Source organism: Eptatretus burgeri, chromosome 9 (assembly GCF_056783735.1).
Source record: "Eptatretus burgeri isolate ZD-2024b chromosome 9, Ebu_testis_v1, whole genome shotgun sequence".
NCBI lineage: Eukaryota > Metazoa > Chordata > Myxini > Myxiniformes > Myxinidae > Eptatretus > Eptatretus burgeri.
This window is the reverse complement of record NC_140969.1, coordinates 94,875,562-94,892,840: the sequence shown is the minus strand read 5'-3', so window position 1 is coordinate 94,892,840 and position 17,279 is coordinate 94,875,562. Positions and strand designations below refer to the sequence as shown.

The following is a 17,279-nucleotide window of genomic DNA, read 5'->3' as shown; positions in this document are numbered from 1 at the left end:
CACATAAGTAAGATTGTAGAAGTTGATATCGGGGTAACTCTGCACTGTGTTTCTTTCATGAATAATTGTATTTTCTTTTGCCACATCCACAAATTCCTTACTTTCCTGTTGTACATTTTATGAATAAACCCATTACTGTGCCACATAATTTTCCTTGCCTTGCTGTAATAAATTGCTCGTTATAAAAGTACCCAGCTCATTTCATCCTTTCCTTCATTGTTCCAGCATGGTCTGCACATTAGCTTCACCAGGAAGTTCCACCCCAACAATCTGTTTATTAGCTAGTGCATACTTGGCAGTTCCGCCTGGCTGCACCTGATACAAGAAGTTTAACGCAAGTACGCATCAAAGGCACGTGACCCTAATTAACTGCCCTTCCTTCAGGTAGGGTATCATGTGAAGTAGTGTAACCCTGCCCAAATTTGCTGTGCCAATTGGTGTTCGTGGTTGTGTAGAAACCTGCCAGTACGTGGAGTTATCTGTGCCTGGAGGCCTCGGGACCAGTTGTGTGGGAGGAACCAGAGTGCTTTCCCTCATGGCGAGCCTCTAATCCAGAGTCCACAACAATATATATCACAATTGTACCTCCTGGCTGTAATGGTGAGCATCAGCCAGGGATTATGTCTCACATGGAAAGACCACATAATCCGCAAAGAACAACAGCCTGTCTGCCACCCAGCTGATTGTTCTCGCTAATGCAATCAACCAGAAGGCACGTGGTGCAATCGGCGGATAAATCAAAATACGTAGAGTGTGATGAGCACTCCCCCGATTTCCAATTGATGTACAGTTCTGCGCAAGCGCACACTAGAGCGTAACTTCCGACCCTTAGGCTTCAGCCCAGCGACTCATGTCAAACAGAGATTTTATGGTTACCATTGGTTAAACACCAAAGCTGCCGATGTTTATCGTTATTATATTGCACATAGGATGCACTCCAGCTTCTGTTTTCCATCTGCAAGCATGCCCCCGAGGTATCTAATAAAATTTTACCTTTTGTGATATGAGTTAAGCTTCTTTTAAGGAGAATGAGGTGAAGCTTCCTACACAGGATGATCGTAGATAACTAGAACAGCACTTGGTGGAGCACATACCTCCATCAGGCCGAATACTTTACATTTTGTATCCTGCTGATCGGCCGGATCTGTATCTGGACCATTCATCCTTATCACACACCAAAATCTAATTGGCTGAGATATCTTGCTGCACATTATTTTTGTCCATATCTCTCAAAGATGAAGAATCACTTACAAAATAAAAAAAATTATGATATCTGGATCTTTACCAAAATCGAGTCAATTATTCCATGTCACACACCTAACCTGTCCACCAAATTTCTTCTGAATCCATCCACAACGTTTTTAGATATCGTGCTATGTATAGTTTTTGGTGCTATCACTCAATGGTGAAGAATCACTTGAAAAATTCTCAGATCCGAATCCAGATCTTCAACAAAATGTAATCATTTCGTCGTTGTCACACACCCAACGTTTTCACCAAGTTTTGTCCGAATCTGTCCATAACCTCTTGAGACATCCTATTCACAAACAAGTATTCACCTAATACCAATAATACCACGTTTAGATGAATTATGGATTATGTAGAAACAACTTTTCCAAATGAACTTTTTTATTTATAACTGAAGCAATCACAACCATTATTCTGGCTTAGAAGAAAAGAAAATGACCGTGCGTGCCCATGATTTGGCATTTTAAAACAATTTTTTCTTTTGCATCTGCAAAGTTTTTCATGTTGTGACATTAAGAAACAAATAAAAATGTCAAGTTCCTAAAAGATCGAAGACCCTTAAAATTAACAAATGAATATTTGCATTCATTTTCTCTTTAACGGAAATCATTAATTACCAGTAATCACAGCAATGTTCTAATTTGTGAATAAAAATGTAATATTCTCAAAACATACAAACCAGCACGTATGACCTGAGAGTCATCCTAATATCTATCAAAATGCTCCGTCAGAATATGTCTGTGATGAATTATCATGAGACATTTGAACAAGTCAAATTAAGAAATAGATATATTTTGAAATCCATTGCCTTGAAATTTTCAAGCCGAAAAGTTTCTAATGATAAATGTCATATTCATTATCTGTGTTTGATTAATGCAAGGCAGAACAGGGAATTTCTTGGAGGTCAGAAACCTCCTCAGGAACCTGTCCTGGGATGCGGCAAGTGATGGCATCTCTTGGATCAAGTGGTACTTTGGTAATCAAGGCAGGTGAACAGTCCGCTGGAGCACCTGTCCGTTGGAGAAATTGGAAGAAACTTTCCTCGATGGAACCTTGACTCGAGATTGCTGGCAATGACTCGGTCTGTCGTTTGGTGCAACAAGCAACACACTTCAACAGTTCCTCACGTATCTGCCGGTTGAGCCACCCGTAGAAAATAGGGTTAACGGCAAAGGCCGAGTAAGCGAGCCAAGTAACCAAAGCCTCTGCAACTGCCGAGGCCTCACTTCGAGGCTGCAGTGCTGCGTGGAGATGGAAGGCGAAGTAAGGTAGCCAGCAGGCCATAAACTGCCCGACCAGGATCAGCAGTGTGACCGCCGCCTTGCCTCCACTAAAAGCGTGGTCTGGTGAGATGTGTGGAGCAGGTTGAGAGGACCGCGCCTGAGAATTAAACGATGAGGACCGTGCACGTCCAGCCATGTTTACGGCAGTCATTTGGCTGACAAACGACTCTGAACGGTGACGTGTGCTTGCAGTCCAAGATGGCAGAGGACCCTGCTGTAATGCCGCTATCCGGGCCACTTTGAAGACGCTGCAGTAAACGGCTATGACAATTGCACCAGGGACCACAAAACAAAGAAGGCTGAATATAACGACAAATATTTTTTTGTAATCACCACCACTCCAGTACAGAGAGCAGAGAAGCTCTGTACCGTTTCTCTCAGGAACTTTCCTCACCAATCCTGGGCTTTCCCTCCAATTTAGTTGAGGCACTACTGAAGTTAAGCCTGACTTGACCCAAATGAAAGCCAACACTGCAGCAGCAAGGCGGCCTTCAATCCGACCCTCATAACGCATCGGGTGCACAATGTAATAATAACGTTCAACGCTGATCGCCGACACGGTCAAAATACAGGCACTGATGAGGCAAACGTTGAGAAAGACATATGCTCGGCAGGCAGCATGGCTGATGTCCGTACAGCCGAGTGCAGGTGCACTCGAAGCAACACCCATGGGCATCAGAAGTGTAGCAGCCAAAAGGTCGATGACACACAAGTGTAAGACAAAGACGAACCTGCGCAGCGCCGGTGTTGTTGTTAGGACAGCCAGTAAAGCAGAATTTCCTGCCAGGGCGACCACATTGAGTGTAATCATGAAGAAAATCCCTGTGGTTTCCAGCAGCCAGTTGCTCTCCATGTCCATTTCAGCTCCCTGGCTGTGGATAACTGTGTTGCAGTACAGGAGATGAGAAAACCATAAAATCATGAATGTCATCGTTTACTTCTTCAACTACACTACGCAATGTTACACTCACAGCAATACTGGTTTGTATGTCTGCAAGTGATCCATGTCATTAAACCGGCAGACGTTGATGGATGGTTATATTGCACTGGCTCCACATGATTGAGTTTGATTTTTATAATCGCGAGCAGTTGTATTCAAAACAGAGCTTATCCCGCATTGTGCAGATCACCTAGCAGTGACCAAGTCCACCCACATAACCCACACCCCAGTCATATTTCTATTCATTCCCCAAGCTCAACAGAAAGGTGATCCATGTTATCTCGTTTAATTGATGCAAAGAACCGTTTCTATTTCTGATGAGACAGTATTGTTTTGCTTCCCCAATTAACAGCTTTCGAAAGCAGGGGTTCACAATCATCGGGTCGCAATGATAAAATTAAATGGCATCGCAAAACCGTCTGGTGGGGTGGTTTATATTGTGGGGTAGTCATAGAAAAGGGGGAAATATTGCATCAACTTTGAATCCTTCCATTCTGTATTTGCTGCTCACAAAACCATCAATGGTGGAGACAAATTTCCAATGATGGGTGTCATCACTTAAACAGCTCAGGTGGCTCTGTGCACCAACGACTGCATCCCTTACCACCCGAACAGCAATTTCCAACATGAGGTTTGCTATCTTTGTCGTAAAACCAGACTTTGATCAGTTGTGTCGCAATGCTCTGGCCCAGGTGTCCCACTGATCTAGGTGAGTAAATGTACAATTATTAGTGCATGATGGTCGGGTCGTAGTCATTTGCAGCTCTTTAAATGGGTTCACAATGAGGTTAGGAACCCTTGGTCTTGACGTTGAGTATAGAGATATGTGACATAAGAACTTTGTGTACATCTTTGTTTTGCTCGAAATATTGTGCATATCTAAAGTTTATGACATTGTTCCAAAAGCGATTAACTGAAGGTGGCTTCTTCACACAAGGTACTGTTTGTTCTCCAAGAACATTTTAATATCAGGAATCAGACTATCCTTACATCAGTCATATATTCTTGTTGTGAGAAGGACACAAAGTTGAAAACAGCAACATCCAGGACTGGTGTTAATTCACAAAATGGTAAACGTGAGCAAATCCACGTGACCATTGCGTAATTGCACCTTTGTGTGGTTCATGTTACTATCCCGTTGCATATACAAGGGAGTCTCAATACAAGAAGAAGCCAAGAGGTGCATCGTGCCCATGAGGAAGATTCGCACAACTCAAGCCAATGACCAAATCCATGAACAACACACACACAAACACACGTTTCATGCCACAAAACTGTACGAGGGTAGGACCAAACTGGTGTATCACAGTCAGGACATTAACAATCACAACATGTGGGGATTTAATTGTTGATATTTCAGGACATGGGGGGGGGGGGGGAGAACAGATCCATGACTAAAATCAACGTCCAACATCCCACTCCTGACACCATCGTAATGGTCTCTCATCCTCAGCGATCACACCAGCCAGGCGGGAATGGCACAAAAATATCTCCACGTCCACTGGGTTGATTTGGGGTGAATCGGTGTTACAGAATATATGACTCCAGCAAATATGTCGACAAGATTGACTGAGTGAGACTGTCAGAGATTCGGCTTTCAAGCACTTTGACGAGAACATAAGCTGTCCGTCTAACAGGTTAATCCGCCAATTATTTAAGCGCGATGGAGCTTGACGACTACATAAGGTTGCATCAAAAACGGGAATATTAATTAAAAGGGAGGAAAGGGTTAGGAAGAACATAACCACACAGCTGCCATCACAGACAGTATCTAATGAATAAATTAATCCCATATGCCCTCAGAACCACTTTGGCTCAACAAATAACATTACCTCATGCACTCAGAAAAACAGCACTGAGCAAGGAGAAGATGAGATAAAGTGAGAAAACCTGATCTGCACAACACGCAATGCTCACACACGATGTGGCGCCCTCGTTTGGGTGCACACAGACTGATGTGAGGGTGCACCTCACCATGCCTTGCGTGTTTCCACAGCCTCATTCACAGTGCACCAGCTCTCCAATGACCTGTACAACAAAGTCAAACCACAAACCAACACACCCCAGAACCACAAGGGCAGGGCAGGTAAGGGAGCATGCGCCAGAGCAGCGCGCCGCTGCGTCCACTTTCCACTTCCGTCTGGCCATCCCCCAGGAAGATGCCGGCCCCATCCCCATCTTCTTGAGATGCTGATCAACCTCCTGCAACCACGAGGAATGTGGTCGGCCCATTGGCCTCCTCCACTCATGAGGCTCCCTCGCTGACAGAATCTGGTGAGCAGGATCAGCGTTAGGAAAATGAGCCACATGTCCATACAGCCGCAGCTGATGCTCACAGACAATGCAGGTAACAAATCTCATTTGAGTCTCTCTCAGCAACCGCTCGTGGGACACAAAGTCTGACCAGCGATAGCCAAGGATTCTCTGAAGAAACCTGGTACCAAGGGAATTAAGTCTATCTCAGATCCCCCGGTCAGAGTCCAAGCCCCACAACCATAGAGCAAGACTGGAAGCACCAAGGACCTGCAGACTCAGACTTTCGTCCTCCTGCACAGGTATCGACAGCACCACACCCCATGACCCAGTGAATCCATGACTCCCCAGGTCCGACCCAGACATCCATTGACCTCTGGCTCACAGCCAGCAGAGACATGAATATCACTGCCAAGGTAAGTGAATCTCTCCGTGACTTCAACATCTTCACCACAAACAGGCACAGACAAGGAAGCAGCATCCAAGATGTCACTGAAAGCCGGGATCTTAATCTTGACCCAGGAAACCTGTAATCCAAATGGCTCCGACTCCTCATTCAGTGCCTCAAGTGCCCCCAAAATGATATCCAGTGTCCGCAAAGATGACTGCATCATCTGCAAAATCAAGGTCAAAGATTTTGACGTTACAAAACTATGCACCGCAGCTTGAACTCTCAGACATCCTCCTCAGAATCCAGTCCAAACCAAGCGCTGAAAAGTGTGGGGACAAGAACACACCCGAAGAACTCCAGTAACAACTGGAAATAATTCAGAGATGGCATCACCACATCTCACAGCACTCTCAGTACCAGAGTATAGTTCAGACATCATAATAATCAGTTTTGGTGTCACCCCACAAAGACCAAGAATCCTCCAGAGGGCATCCCGATTCACTGAATCAAACGCTTTGCTAAGATCAACATAAGCTGCTAGCAGTCCCTGCTGAAACTCTCATCTGCGTTCTGTGAGGACCCGAAGAGCAAGGATACGGTCAATCGTTGACCTCTTTGGTGTAAAGCCTGACTGATCTGGGCGCTGGTGCTCAATCAGATGGTGGCGAACCCGATCAGGAATTATCCGAGCAAAGATCTTGCCTTGCACTGAGAACAGCGTCACTCCTCGGTAGTTGTTACAGTCCTGGCAATCACCCTTCCCTTTCCAGAGAAGGAAAACAAGTTCCCTCTTCCAATCAGTTGGGATGATGCCTGTGTTCCAGGCAGAGCACAGAACTGCATGCAGTGACATGAGTACAGCATTTCCACCAGCCTTGAGAAGTTCAGCATGGATGCCACAGATCCCAGGAGCTTTATCACATTTCAACCGCTTCACCGCAGCCTGTTTCCACAAATGAAGGTGGATCACAGTTGATTGGAGGGTCAGCAATTTAGTAACACCCCTGACATCCAAATCAACAGTTGGTGGACCAGCCTGGTACTGTCACTTAAACCCAACCCAAAGGCCTCCTTATCCACTCTCAGCGCACATACAGTTTTACGCCTCAACTCCCTGAACAGCTCATCTCTGCCATTAAGCCTGTCCCTGCGACTCTGGTCAATGGTATCCAGTGTTCCCCAAAATTCTTCTTCGCCCGACAGTGAGTTCCAAGATATCCACCGGCAATATCAAGGATAGTGGTCTTCAAGGCATTCCACAACTCTTCAGGATCCCCCAAAGGACCCAATCCCCCCGTCACCTCTCAGCCTGTTCGCAAACTCCTCAGCTACCCTCTCATCCTTGAGCTTGCCAACATCCAGCCTCGGCTGGGATGGTACCATTCTCCCAGATTTAAGCTGCAACTCCGGAGTTCCTACCACAAGCCTGTGGTCGGTATTGAGGAACTGAGCAGTCCAGTAGACCCTCCAGTTCTGTATGATCCTCCAGCGACCATCAATGAGTACATGTCAATCTCCTTTGCCACACCACCAGTGTTGGAATAGCAAATCCAGCGATGAGCCTGTGGGCGCTGAAATAATGAACGAGCCACCCAAAGTCCATGACTTCTTGCAAAATCAAGGAAGTTAGAGCTATTCTGGTTCACAGTTGCAGACTCATGGGGACCTACACATGTCTCATAACCAACCCTATTACTTCCAATTGATGCATTGAAATCCCCCCAAGACAAGAAAAGTATCTCGCTTGGGGCACTGATCAACCACAGACTCGAATGGGGGCATAGAATGCGTCCTTCACGGTGAGATCACTCGCCTCATTCGGAGCATACACAGAAACCAGGCAAACGACACCCAAGGAGTGACGAATCCTTAGTCTCATGATACGCTCGTTGACTGGTGATACCTCAATTATCATTGGAGTCACCTTATTGGACACAGCTACAGGAACTCCTTGGGCATGATAACAATCAGTGACCAGACCAATCGTAGGTGTAATCACCGTCATGATCTCACCACTGTCCAATCTCCGAATCACAGAGAGTGCTGTAATACCGATGTTCAAACGCTTGAGCTCAGATGATAACAGAGATAGGTGATCATCTTCTTTTAGTGATAAGACATTCCAGGCACCCATCCGAAGGGACCACCTCTGGGTAACCCAAGGAGACCGCTGTCTGGTGGACGACACCTCAGCACCACCGTGTCACACAACCGCAATCTGACCTGGGAAGGTTACCCCGTGGTTTTCCTCCCATCAGAGTGGGGGCTCCGAAGGCTTTGCCCCAATCTCATCATCTGGTGAGGGACCAGGGACCAGTCAGGAACCAGAAAGCAGCTGCAAGAACCACAAAGCAGCAGGCAGGAACCAACAGCAACAAGAAGCACTGCCAATCGGCACTGCGCATGGTGCACGTGCTTTTATAATGTCCCGCAGGAGCGATCACATCGTCCATGGCATGCACCCATTGGCCGATGGAGTCTGAGAGATCACAGTGTGCCACACGCATCCATTGCCTGACAAGCCAGGAAAATTAGACATGTTAGATCGGTGATGATAAATGGCTTGTCTCGCACCCGTCGTGATCTTTAGGCTCCTTTGCCATCATCGTGGGCTGTGCTGATTGACTGCTTAGAATGGAAAATTATAGACACAGATTTACGATGTGGAAGATTTAAGTTTGAAGTGGTGGGAGGGGGAGGAACAGGGCTTAGAAACAGACACTGGGACAGGGGAGCCAACAGCTTTCTAAACACTTGTTTGACACACTTTATCATTTACAGGAACTACACCACAGTTATTCTTACATGTACTATAGAATAACTATTCCAATCAATCCCCCATTTTACCCCGTTGACCAGATCTCTCATTCGATACATAAGCAAGCCCATGTGTCCCAGGCACACTTCTTTTTGCCTTGTCTGTAGCTCTAATTTTTTTTGATTTTGGAATTTGAAGAACAGGAAACAGGTGCAGTGAGCATCCAGACATCATTCTCCAGCAGCCAATCACAGTGCACCTTTCCTCACACAGCCAATCAGCAGCATCCCACGACTTGAACAACTTTACACAACAAATAATCATTGTTAACTTTACACAACAAATCATTAATCATAAACAACTTTACACAACAAATTATTCCCAATTAACTTTACACAACAAATCATTCATCATTAACAACTTCACACAACAAATCATTAATCATAAACAACTTTACACAACAAATTATTCCCGATTAATTTTACACAACAAATCATTCATCATAAACAATTTTACACAACAAATAATCATTAACTTTACACAACAAATCATTAATTACTCACTTTACACAAATCATTCGCTATTAACTTAACACAACAAATCATTCATTATTAACTTTACACAACAAATCATTCATCATGAATATATTTACACAAAAATAATCATTAACTTTACACAACAAATAATCATTATTAACTTTACACAACAAATCATTCCCAATCAACTTTACACAACAAATCATTCAGCATTAAAAACTTTACACAGCAAATCATTAAATCATTCATCATCAACTTTACACAAATCATTCATCATCAACAACTTTACACAACAAATCATTTAGTATTAACATTACACAACAAATCATTCAACATTAACCACTTTTCACAACAAATAATCATTGTTAACTTTATATGACAAATCATTCACCATTAACTTTACACAATAAATCATTGATCATTAACTTTATAGAACAAATCATTCACAATTAACTTTACACAACAAATAACTATTATTTACTTTATACAACAAATCATTCATCATTAATGTTACATAACAAATAATAATTATTAACTTTATATACAGTCACAAATAATTCATCATTAATGTTACATAACAAATAATAATTATTAACTTTATATACAGTCACAAATAATTCATCATCATTAACGTTACACAACAAAAATAATTATTAACTTTATATACAGTAACAAATCATTCATCATCATTAACATTATACAACAAATCATTCATCATTAACATTATACAACAAATAATAATTATTAACTTTCTATACAGTAACAAATCATTCATCTTCATTAACTTTATACAACAACTCATTCATCATTAACGTTACACAACAAATAATTATAATTAACTTTATATACAGGAACAAATCATTCATCATCATTAACATTATACAACAAATAATAATTATTAACTTTCTATACAGTAACAAATCATTCATCATCATTAACATTATACAACAAATCATTCATCATTTACGTAACACAACAAATAATAATTATTAACTTTATATACAGTAACAAATCATTCATCATCATTAACATTATAAAACAAATCATTCATCATTAACGTTACACAACAAATAATAATTATTAACTTTATATACAGTAACAAATCATTCATCATCATAAAGATTATACAACAAATCATTCATCATAAACGTAACACAACAAATAACAATTATTAACTTTATATACAGTAACAAATCATTCATCATCATTAACATTCTACAACAAATCATTCATCATTAACGTAACACAACAAATAATAATTTTAACTTTATATACAGTAACAAATCATTCATCATTAACGTTACACAACAAATAATAATTATTAACTTTATATACAGTAACAAATCATTCATCATTAACGTTACACAACAAAAATAATTATTAACTTTCTATACAGTAACAAATCATTCATCATCATTAACTTTATACAACAAATTATTCATCATTAACATTACACAACAAATAATAATTATTAACTTTATATACAGGAACAAATCATTCATCATCATAAAGATTATACAACAAATCATTCATCATTAACGAAACACAACAAATAACAATTATTAACTTTATATACAGTAACAAATCATTCATCATCATTAACTTTATACAACAAATCATTCATTATTAACGTTACACAACAAATAATAATTATTAACTTTCTATACAGTAACAAATCATTCATCATTAACATTACACAACAAATAAAAATTATTAACTTTATATACAGGAACAAATCATTCATCATCATAAACATTATACAACAAATCATTCATCATTAACATTGCACAACAAAAATAATTATTAACTTTATATACAGTAACAAATCATTCATCATCATGAACATTATACAACAAATCATTCATCATTAACGTTACACAACAAAAATAATTATTAACTTTATATGCAGTAACAAATCATTCATCATCATTAACATTATACAACAAATCATTCATCATTAACGTTACACAACAAATAATAATTATTAACTTTATATACAGTCACAAATCATTCATCATCATAAACATTATACAACAAATCATTCATCATTAACGTGACACAACAAATAATAATTATTAACTTTCTATACAGTAACAAATCATTCATCATTAACGTAACACAATAAATAATAATTATTAACTTTATATACAGTAACAAATCATTCATCATCATGAACATTATACAACAAATCATTCATCATTAACGTTACACGACAAATAATAATTATTAACTTTATATACAGTCACAAATCATTCATCATCATAAACATTATACAACAAATTATTCATCATTAACGTTACACAATAAATAATAATTATTAACTTTCTATACAGTAACAAATCATTCATCATTAACGTAACACAACTAATAATAATAATTATTAACTTTATATACAGTAACAAATCATTCATCATCATTAACATTATACAACAAATCATTCATCATTAACGTTACACAACAAATAATAATTATTAACTTTATATACAGTCACAAATCATTCATCATCATAAACATTATACAACAAATGATTCATCATTAACGTTACACAACAAATAATAATTATTAACTTTCTATACAGTAACAAATCATTCATCATTAACGTAACACAACAAATAATAATTATTAACTTTATATACAGTAACAAATCATTCATCATCATAAACATTATACAACAAATCATTCATCATTAATGTTACACAACAAAAATAATTATTAACTTTAAATACAGGAACAAATCATTCATCATCATGAACTTTACACAACAAATCATTAACGTTACACAACAAATAATTATTATTAACTTTATATACAGTAACAAATCATTCATCATCATGAACATTATACAACAAATCATTCATCATTAACGTTACACAACAAATAATAATTATTAACTTTATATACAGTCACAAATCATTCATCATCATAAACATTATACAACAAATCATTCATCATTAATGTTACACAACAAAAATAATTATTAACTTTAAATACAGGAACAAATCATTCATCATCATGAACTTTACACAACAAATCATTAACGTTACACAACAAATAATTATTATTAACTTTATATACAGTAACAAATCATTCATCATCATTAACATTATACAACAAATCATTCATCATTAACGTTACACAACAAATAATAATTATTAACTTTATATACAGTTACAAATCATTCATCATCATGAACTTTATACAACAAATTATTTATCATTAACGTTACACAACAAATAATAATTATTAACTTTCTATACAGTAACAAATCATTCATCATCATTAACATAATACAACAAATCATTCATCATTAACGTAACACAACAAATAATAATTATTAACTTTCTTTCCAGTAACAAATCATTCATCATCATTAACATTACACAACAAATCATTCATCATTAACATTACACAACAAATCATTCATCATCAACATTACACAACAAATAATAATTATTAACTTTAAATACAGTAACAAATCATTCATCATTAACATTATACAACAAATCATTCATCATTCATGAAACACAACAAATAATAATTATTAACTTTATATACAGTAACAAATCATTCATCATCATGAACTTTTCACAACAAATCATTGACGTTACACAACAAATTATTATTATTAACTTTATATACAGTAACAAATCATTCATCATCATTAACATTATACAACAAATCATTCATCATTAACGTTACACAACAAATAATAATTATTAACTTTATATACAGTAACAAATCATTCATCATCATTAACTTTATGCAACAAATTATTCATCATTAACGTTACACAACAAATAATAATTATTAACTTTCTTTCCAGTAACAAATCATTCATCATCATTAACATTACACAACAAATCATTCATCATTAACGTAACACAACAAATAACAATTATTAACTTTATATACAGTCACAAATCATTCATCATCATGAACTTTACACAACAAATCATTAACGTTACACAACAAATAACAATTATTAACTTTATATACAGGAACAAATCATTCATCATCATTAACATTATACAACAAATCATTCATCATTAACGTAACACAACAAATAATCATTATTAACTTTCTATACAGTAACAAATCATTCATCATCATTAACATTATACAACAAATCATTCATCATTAACGTTACACAACAAATAATAATTATTAACTTTATAGAGAGTAACAAATCATTCATCATCATTAACATTACACAACAAATCATTCATCATTAACATTATACAACAAATCATTCATCATTAACGTTACACAACAAATAATAATTATTAACTTTATATACAGTAACAAATCATTCATCATTAACATTATGCAACAAATCATTCATCATTCATGTAACACAACAAATAATAATTATTAACTTTATATACAGTAACAAATCATTCAACATCATGAACTTTACACAACAAATCATTAACGTTACACAACAAATAATTATTATTAACTTTATATACAGTAACAAATCATTCATCATCATTAACATTATACAACAAATCATTCATCATTAACGTTACACAACAAATAATAATTATTAACTTTATATACAGTAACAAATCATTCATCATCATTAACTTTATACAACAAATTATTCATCATTAACATTACACAACAAATAATAATTATTAACTTTCTTTCCAGTAACAAATCATTCATCATCATTAACATTACACAACAAATCATTCATCATTAACGTAACACAACAAATAACAATTATTAACTTTATATACAGTCACAAATCATTCATCATCATGAACTTTACACAATAAATCATTAACGTTACACAACAAATAACAATTATTAACTTTATATACAGGAACAAATCATTCATCATCATTAACATTATACAACAAATCATTCATCATTAACGTTACACAACAAATAATCATTATTAACTTTATATACAGGAACAAATCATTCATCATCATTAACTTTATACAACAAATTATTCATCATTAACGTTACACAACAAATAATCATTATTAACTTTCTATACAGTAACAAATCAATCATCATCATTAACTTTATACAACAAATCATTCATCATTAACATTATACAACAAATAATAATTATTAACTTTCTATACAGTAACAAATCATTCATCATCATTAACATTGCACAACAAATCATTCATCATTAATGTTACACAACAAATAATCATTATTAACTTTATATACAGTTACAAATCATTCATCATCATGAACTTTATACAACAAATCATTCATCATTAATGTTACACAACAAATAATCATTATTAACTTTCAATACAGTAACAAATCATTCATCATCATTAACTTTATACAACAAATCATTCATCATTAACGTTACACAACAAATAATCATTATTAACTTTCTATACAGTAACAAATCTTTCATCATCGTTAACATTACACAACAAATCATTCATCATTAACGTTACACAACAAATAATCATTATTAACTTTCTATACAGTAACAAATCATTCATCATCGTTAACATTACACAACAAATCATTCATCATTAACGTTACACAATAAAAATAATTATTAACTTTATATACAGTAACAAATCATTCATCATCATTAACATTATACAACAAATCATTCATCATTAACGTTACACAACAAATAATAATTATTAACTTTATATACAGTAACAAATCATTCATCATCATTAACTTTATACAACAAATCATTCATCATTAACGTTACACAACAAATAATAATTATTAACTTTCTATACAGTAACAAATCATTCATCATCATTAACTTTATACAACAAATCATTCATCATTCTTAACTTTATACGACAAATCATTCAGCAATAACTTTATACAACAAATATATTATTCATTGCTCTTCCCTTTACACAACAAATCATTCATCATTATAGGCTGGTGTTGGCTGAGTGGTTCGGGTGGCTGGTGTGGGATCTGAGGGTCCTCAGTTCGAGCCCCGTCGGAAACTCAATTAATACCAGATGGGGTTGACTCAACCTGTCATCCTTCTGAGGTCGGCGAAATGAGCACGAGTGTGCTGGTAGAGGGGCACAGCATCAGTGGCACAGCTGTGCTTCCAAGAAATGATAGCTACCTGGTAGCGTGGCAGTCAAGCTGCCATACACAAGAACAGAACTGATTCATCATTATTATCCTTGCTTTATCTCTGTCTCTCCCTGTCCATCTCCCCCATAATGAATGTGATCGAGGGAAGGGCATGAGGTTTACACGTCATCTAAAGTCGCTATTTAAAAAACAGTCATCTCTCCAGGGTCTCATGTCTGGTGTTGGCTTAATGGTTAGGGTGGTGTGCTTGGGATCCGAAGTTCAAATCCCACTCGGAAGTTGAATTAATACCAGGTGGGGTTGACTCTGCCCGTCATCTTTCCGATGTCCAGGATTGTACTCAATAATCAAGGAGACTGATGAGGCAACACCAATGCTCTGCACAGAGTATGGTCCCGATGAATGGATCCATGGTCTCGGTGTCACTAAACCTACAAACTATGGTCATATTCGAACGACACACACACACATGTTCCCCTACCACTAAATCTCCGCAGCATGTTTTCAAGACGACCGGTACTTCGACTGCTGTGCAAACCACTCCGCACACTCTCACTCCTACAAACGGTTTATAACAAATCGATCAATCACCCAGTGGTGGTTGGAACGTTTTCGGTCGATATCGCCAATCACCTGGTTAGGCCAAAAGACGATGTACTTGTTCCATTGAATGCTCTTCCCTTCATCAGCAGCAACGTCCAAGCAAACTATATAGGAAGTCTGGAGCCTCGACCGAAAACACGATCGTATGTGAAGCAAGCAGAGAGAGAGAGAGAGAGAGAGAGAGAGAGAGAGAGAGAGAGAGAGAGAGAGAGAGAGAGAGAGAGAGAGAGAGAGAGAGAGAGAGAGAGGGAGGAGGAGGAGGAGGAGGAGGAGGAGGGGAGAGCGTGTGGAGAGACAGAGGAGGAGGGGAGAGCGTGTGGAGAGAGAGAGGAGGAGGGGAGAGCGTGTGGAGAGAGAGAGGAGGTGGGGAGATGTGAGGATGAAAGTGAGGACTTGTGTTGTGGACGATGGAACGGAGGGGTAGGGGCAGGGGTGGAGGTGGAGGTGAGGTAAAATGCTTCCATGCGAGAGATCAAAGCGGGATTGCCGGACCAGCCCGTCGACTTAGTGAGAGAAAAAAAGAAAAAAAAAAGAAGACAAATGAAGAATGTAGCAGAGATTAGGAAGATAACGAGGTTCGGGCGTAGGTGGAGGTGGAGGAGGGGGCAGCGTCACCTGAGGTAAAGTCAGAACGATGAAGGGAAAGCAAAAGTAGGTGACATGACATGAGAGGAAAAGGATGTCGGCAGCAGCTTCCCGACAGGTAAAGTGGTAAAAACGACGAGATACCGAGCGAGGTAACCGAGAAAGCAGAACGAGCGACAGATACCAGAACACCGGTCTCATGCTCGTTTACCCGCTCCTCACATCATTTTCAGGAATGTTTCTTGCTTCAACAACGTTTATATTGATTGCTCCTGAATCAACCAATCAGGGCGTCGCGCTCCGCAGCGAGCGACACGCGCCGCATGGATTCTTCTTCACTGAATCGACAAGTAGTGGGGAAGGAGGTTGTGCGTAGGAAGAGGGAATAATAATGAATATATATATATATATATATATATATATATATATATATATATATATATATATATATATATATATATATATATATATATATATATATATATATTGAAGGTCTTCGCAGGGTGGGGGTGAAACGGCGAAATGTTAAACAGTTCACACTCAGGCAAATACAGGCCTGTATTCCTGAAACGGAACGTGTTACTGTGCTCACGCGCACATGTTGGAGCAAGCACGAGGAAAGTTT

The 17,279-nt window shown here is 37.7% G+C and overlaps 1 protein-coding gene across 2 annotated transcripts; it reads right to left on the bottom strand.

Annotated features, from left to right (window-relative positions):
• Window positions 1-1,620: 1,620 nt before the first annotated feature.
• On the bottom strand, window positions 1,621-16,920 carry LOC147020662 (G protein-coupled receptor 61-like). Of its 2 annotated transcripts, none has more exons than XM_085896195.1 (2): window positions 16,685-16,920; window positions 1,621-3,413 (listed from the first exon to the last, which is right to left on the bottom strand). In XM_085896195.1, exons 1-2 carry the CDS (start codon window positions 16,734-16,736, stop codon window positions 2,119-2,121), a joined length of 1,347 nt encoding a protein of 448 aa, XP_085752321.1. In that variant the 5' UTR covers window positions 16,737-16,920; the 3' UTR covers window positions 1,621-2,118. The 2 variants fall into 2 exon arrangements, with proteins under 2 accessions (XP_085752321.1, XP_085752322.1); XM_085896196.1 differs by lacking the exon at window positions 16,685-16,920 and adding an exon at window positions 16,100-16,678.
• Window positions 16,921-17,279: the final 359 nt, after the last annotated feature.

Coding starts and splice junctions, on each gene's coding strand:
- LOC147020662 (XM_085896195.1), bottom strand. CDS start 16,736: ATGTCATGTCACCTACTTTTGCTTTCCCTTCATCGTTCTGACTTTACC. Junction 3,414..16,684: donor TCGTTCTGACTTTACCTCAG/GTGACGCTGCCC, acceptor ACTGCAACACAG/TTATCCACAGCCAGGGAGCT.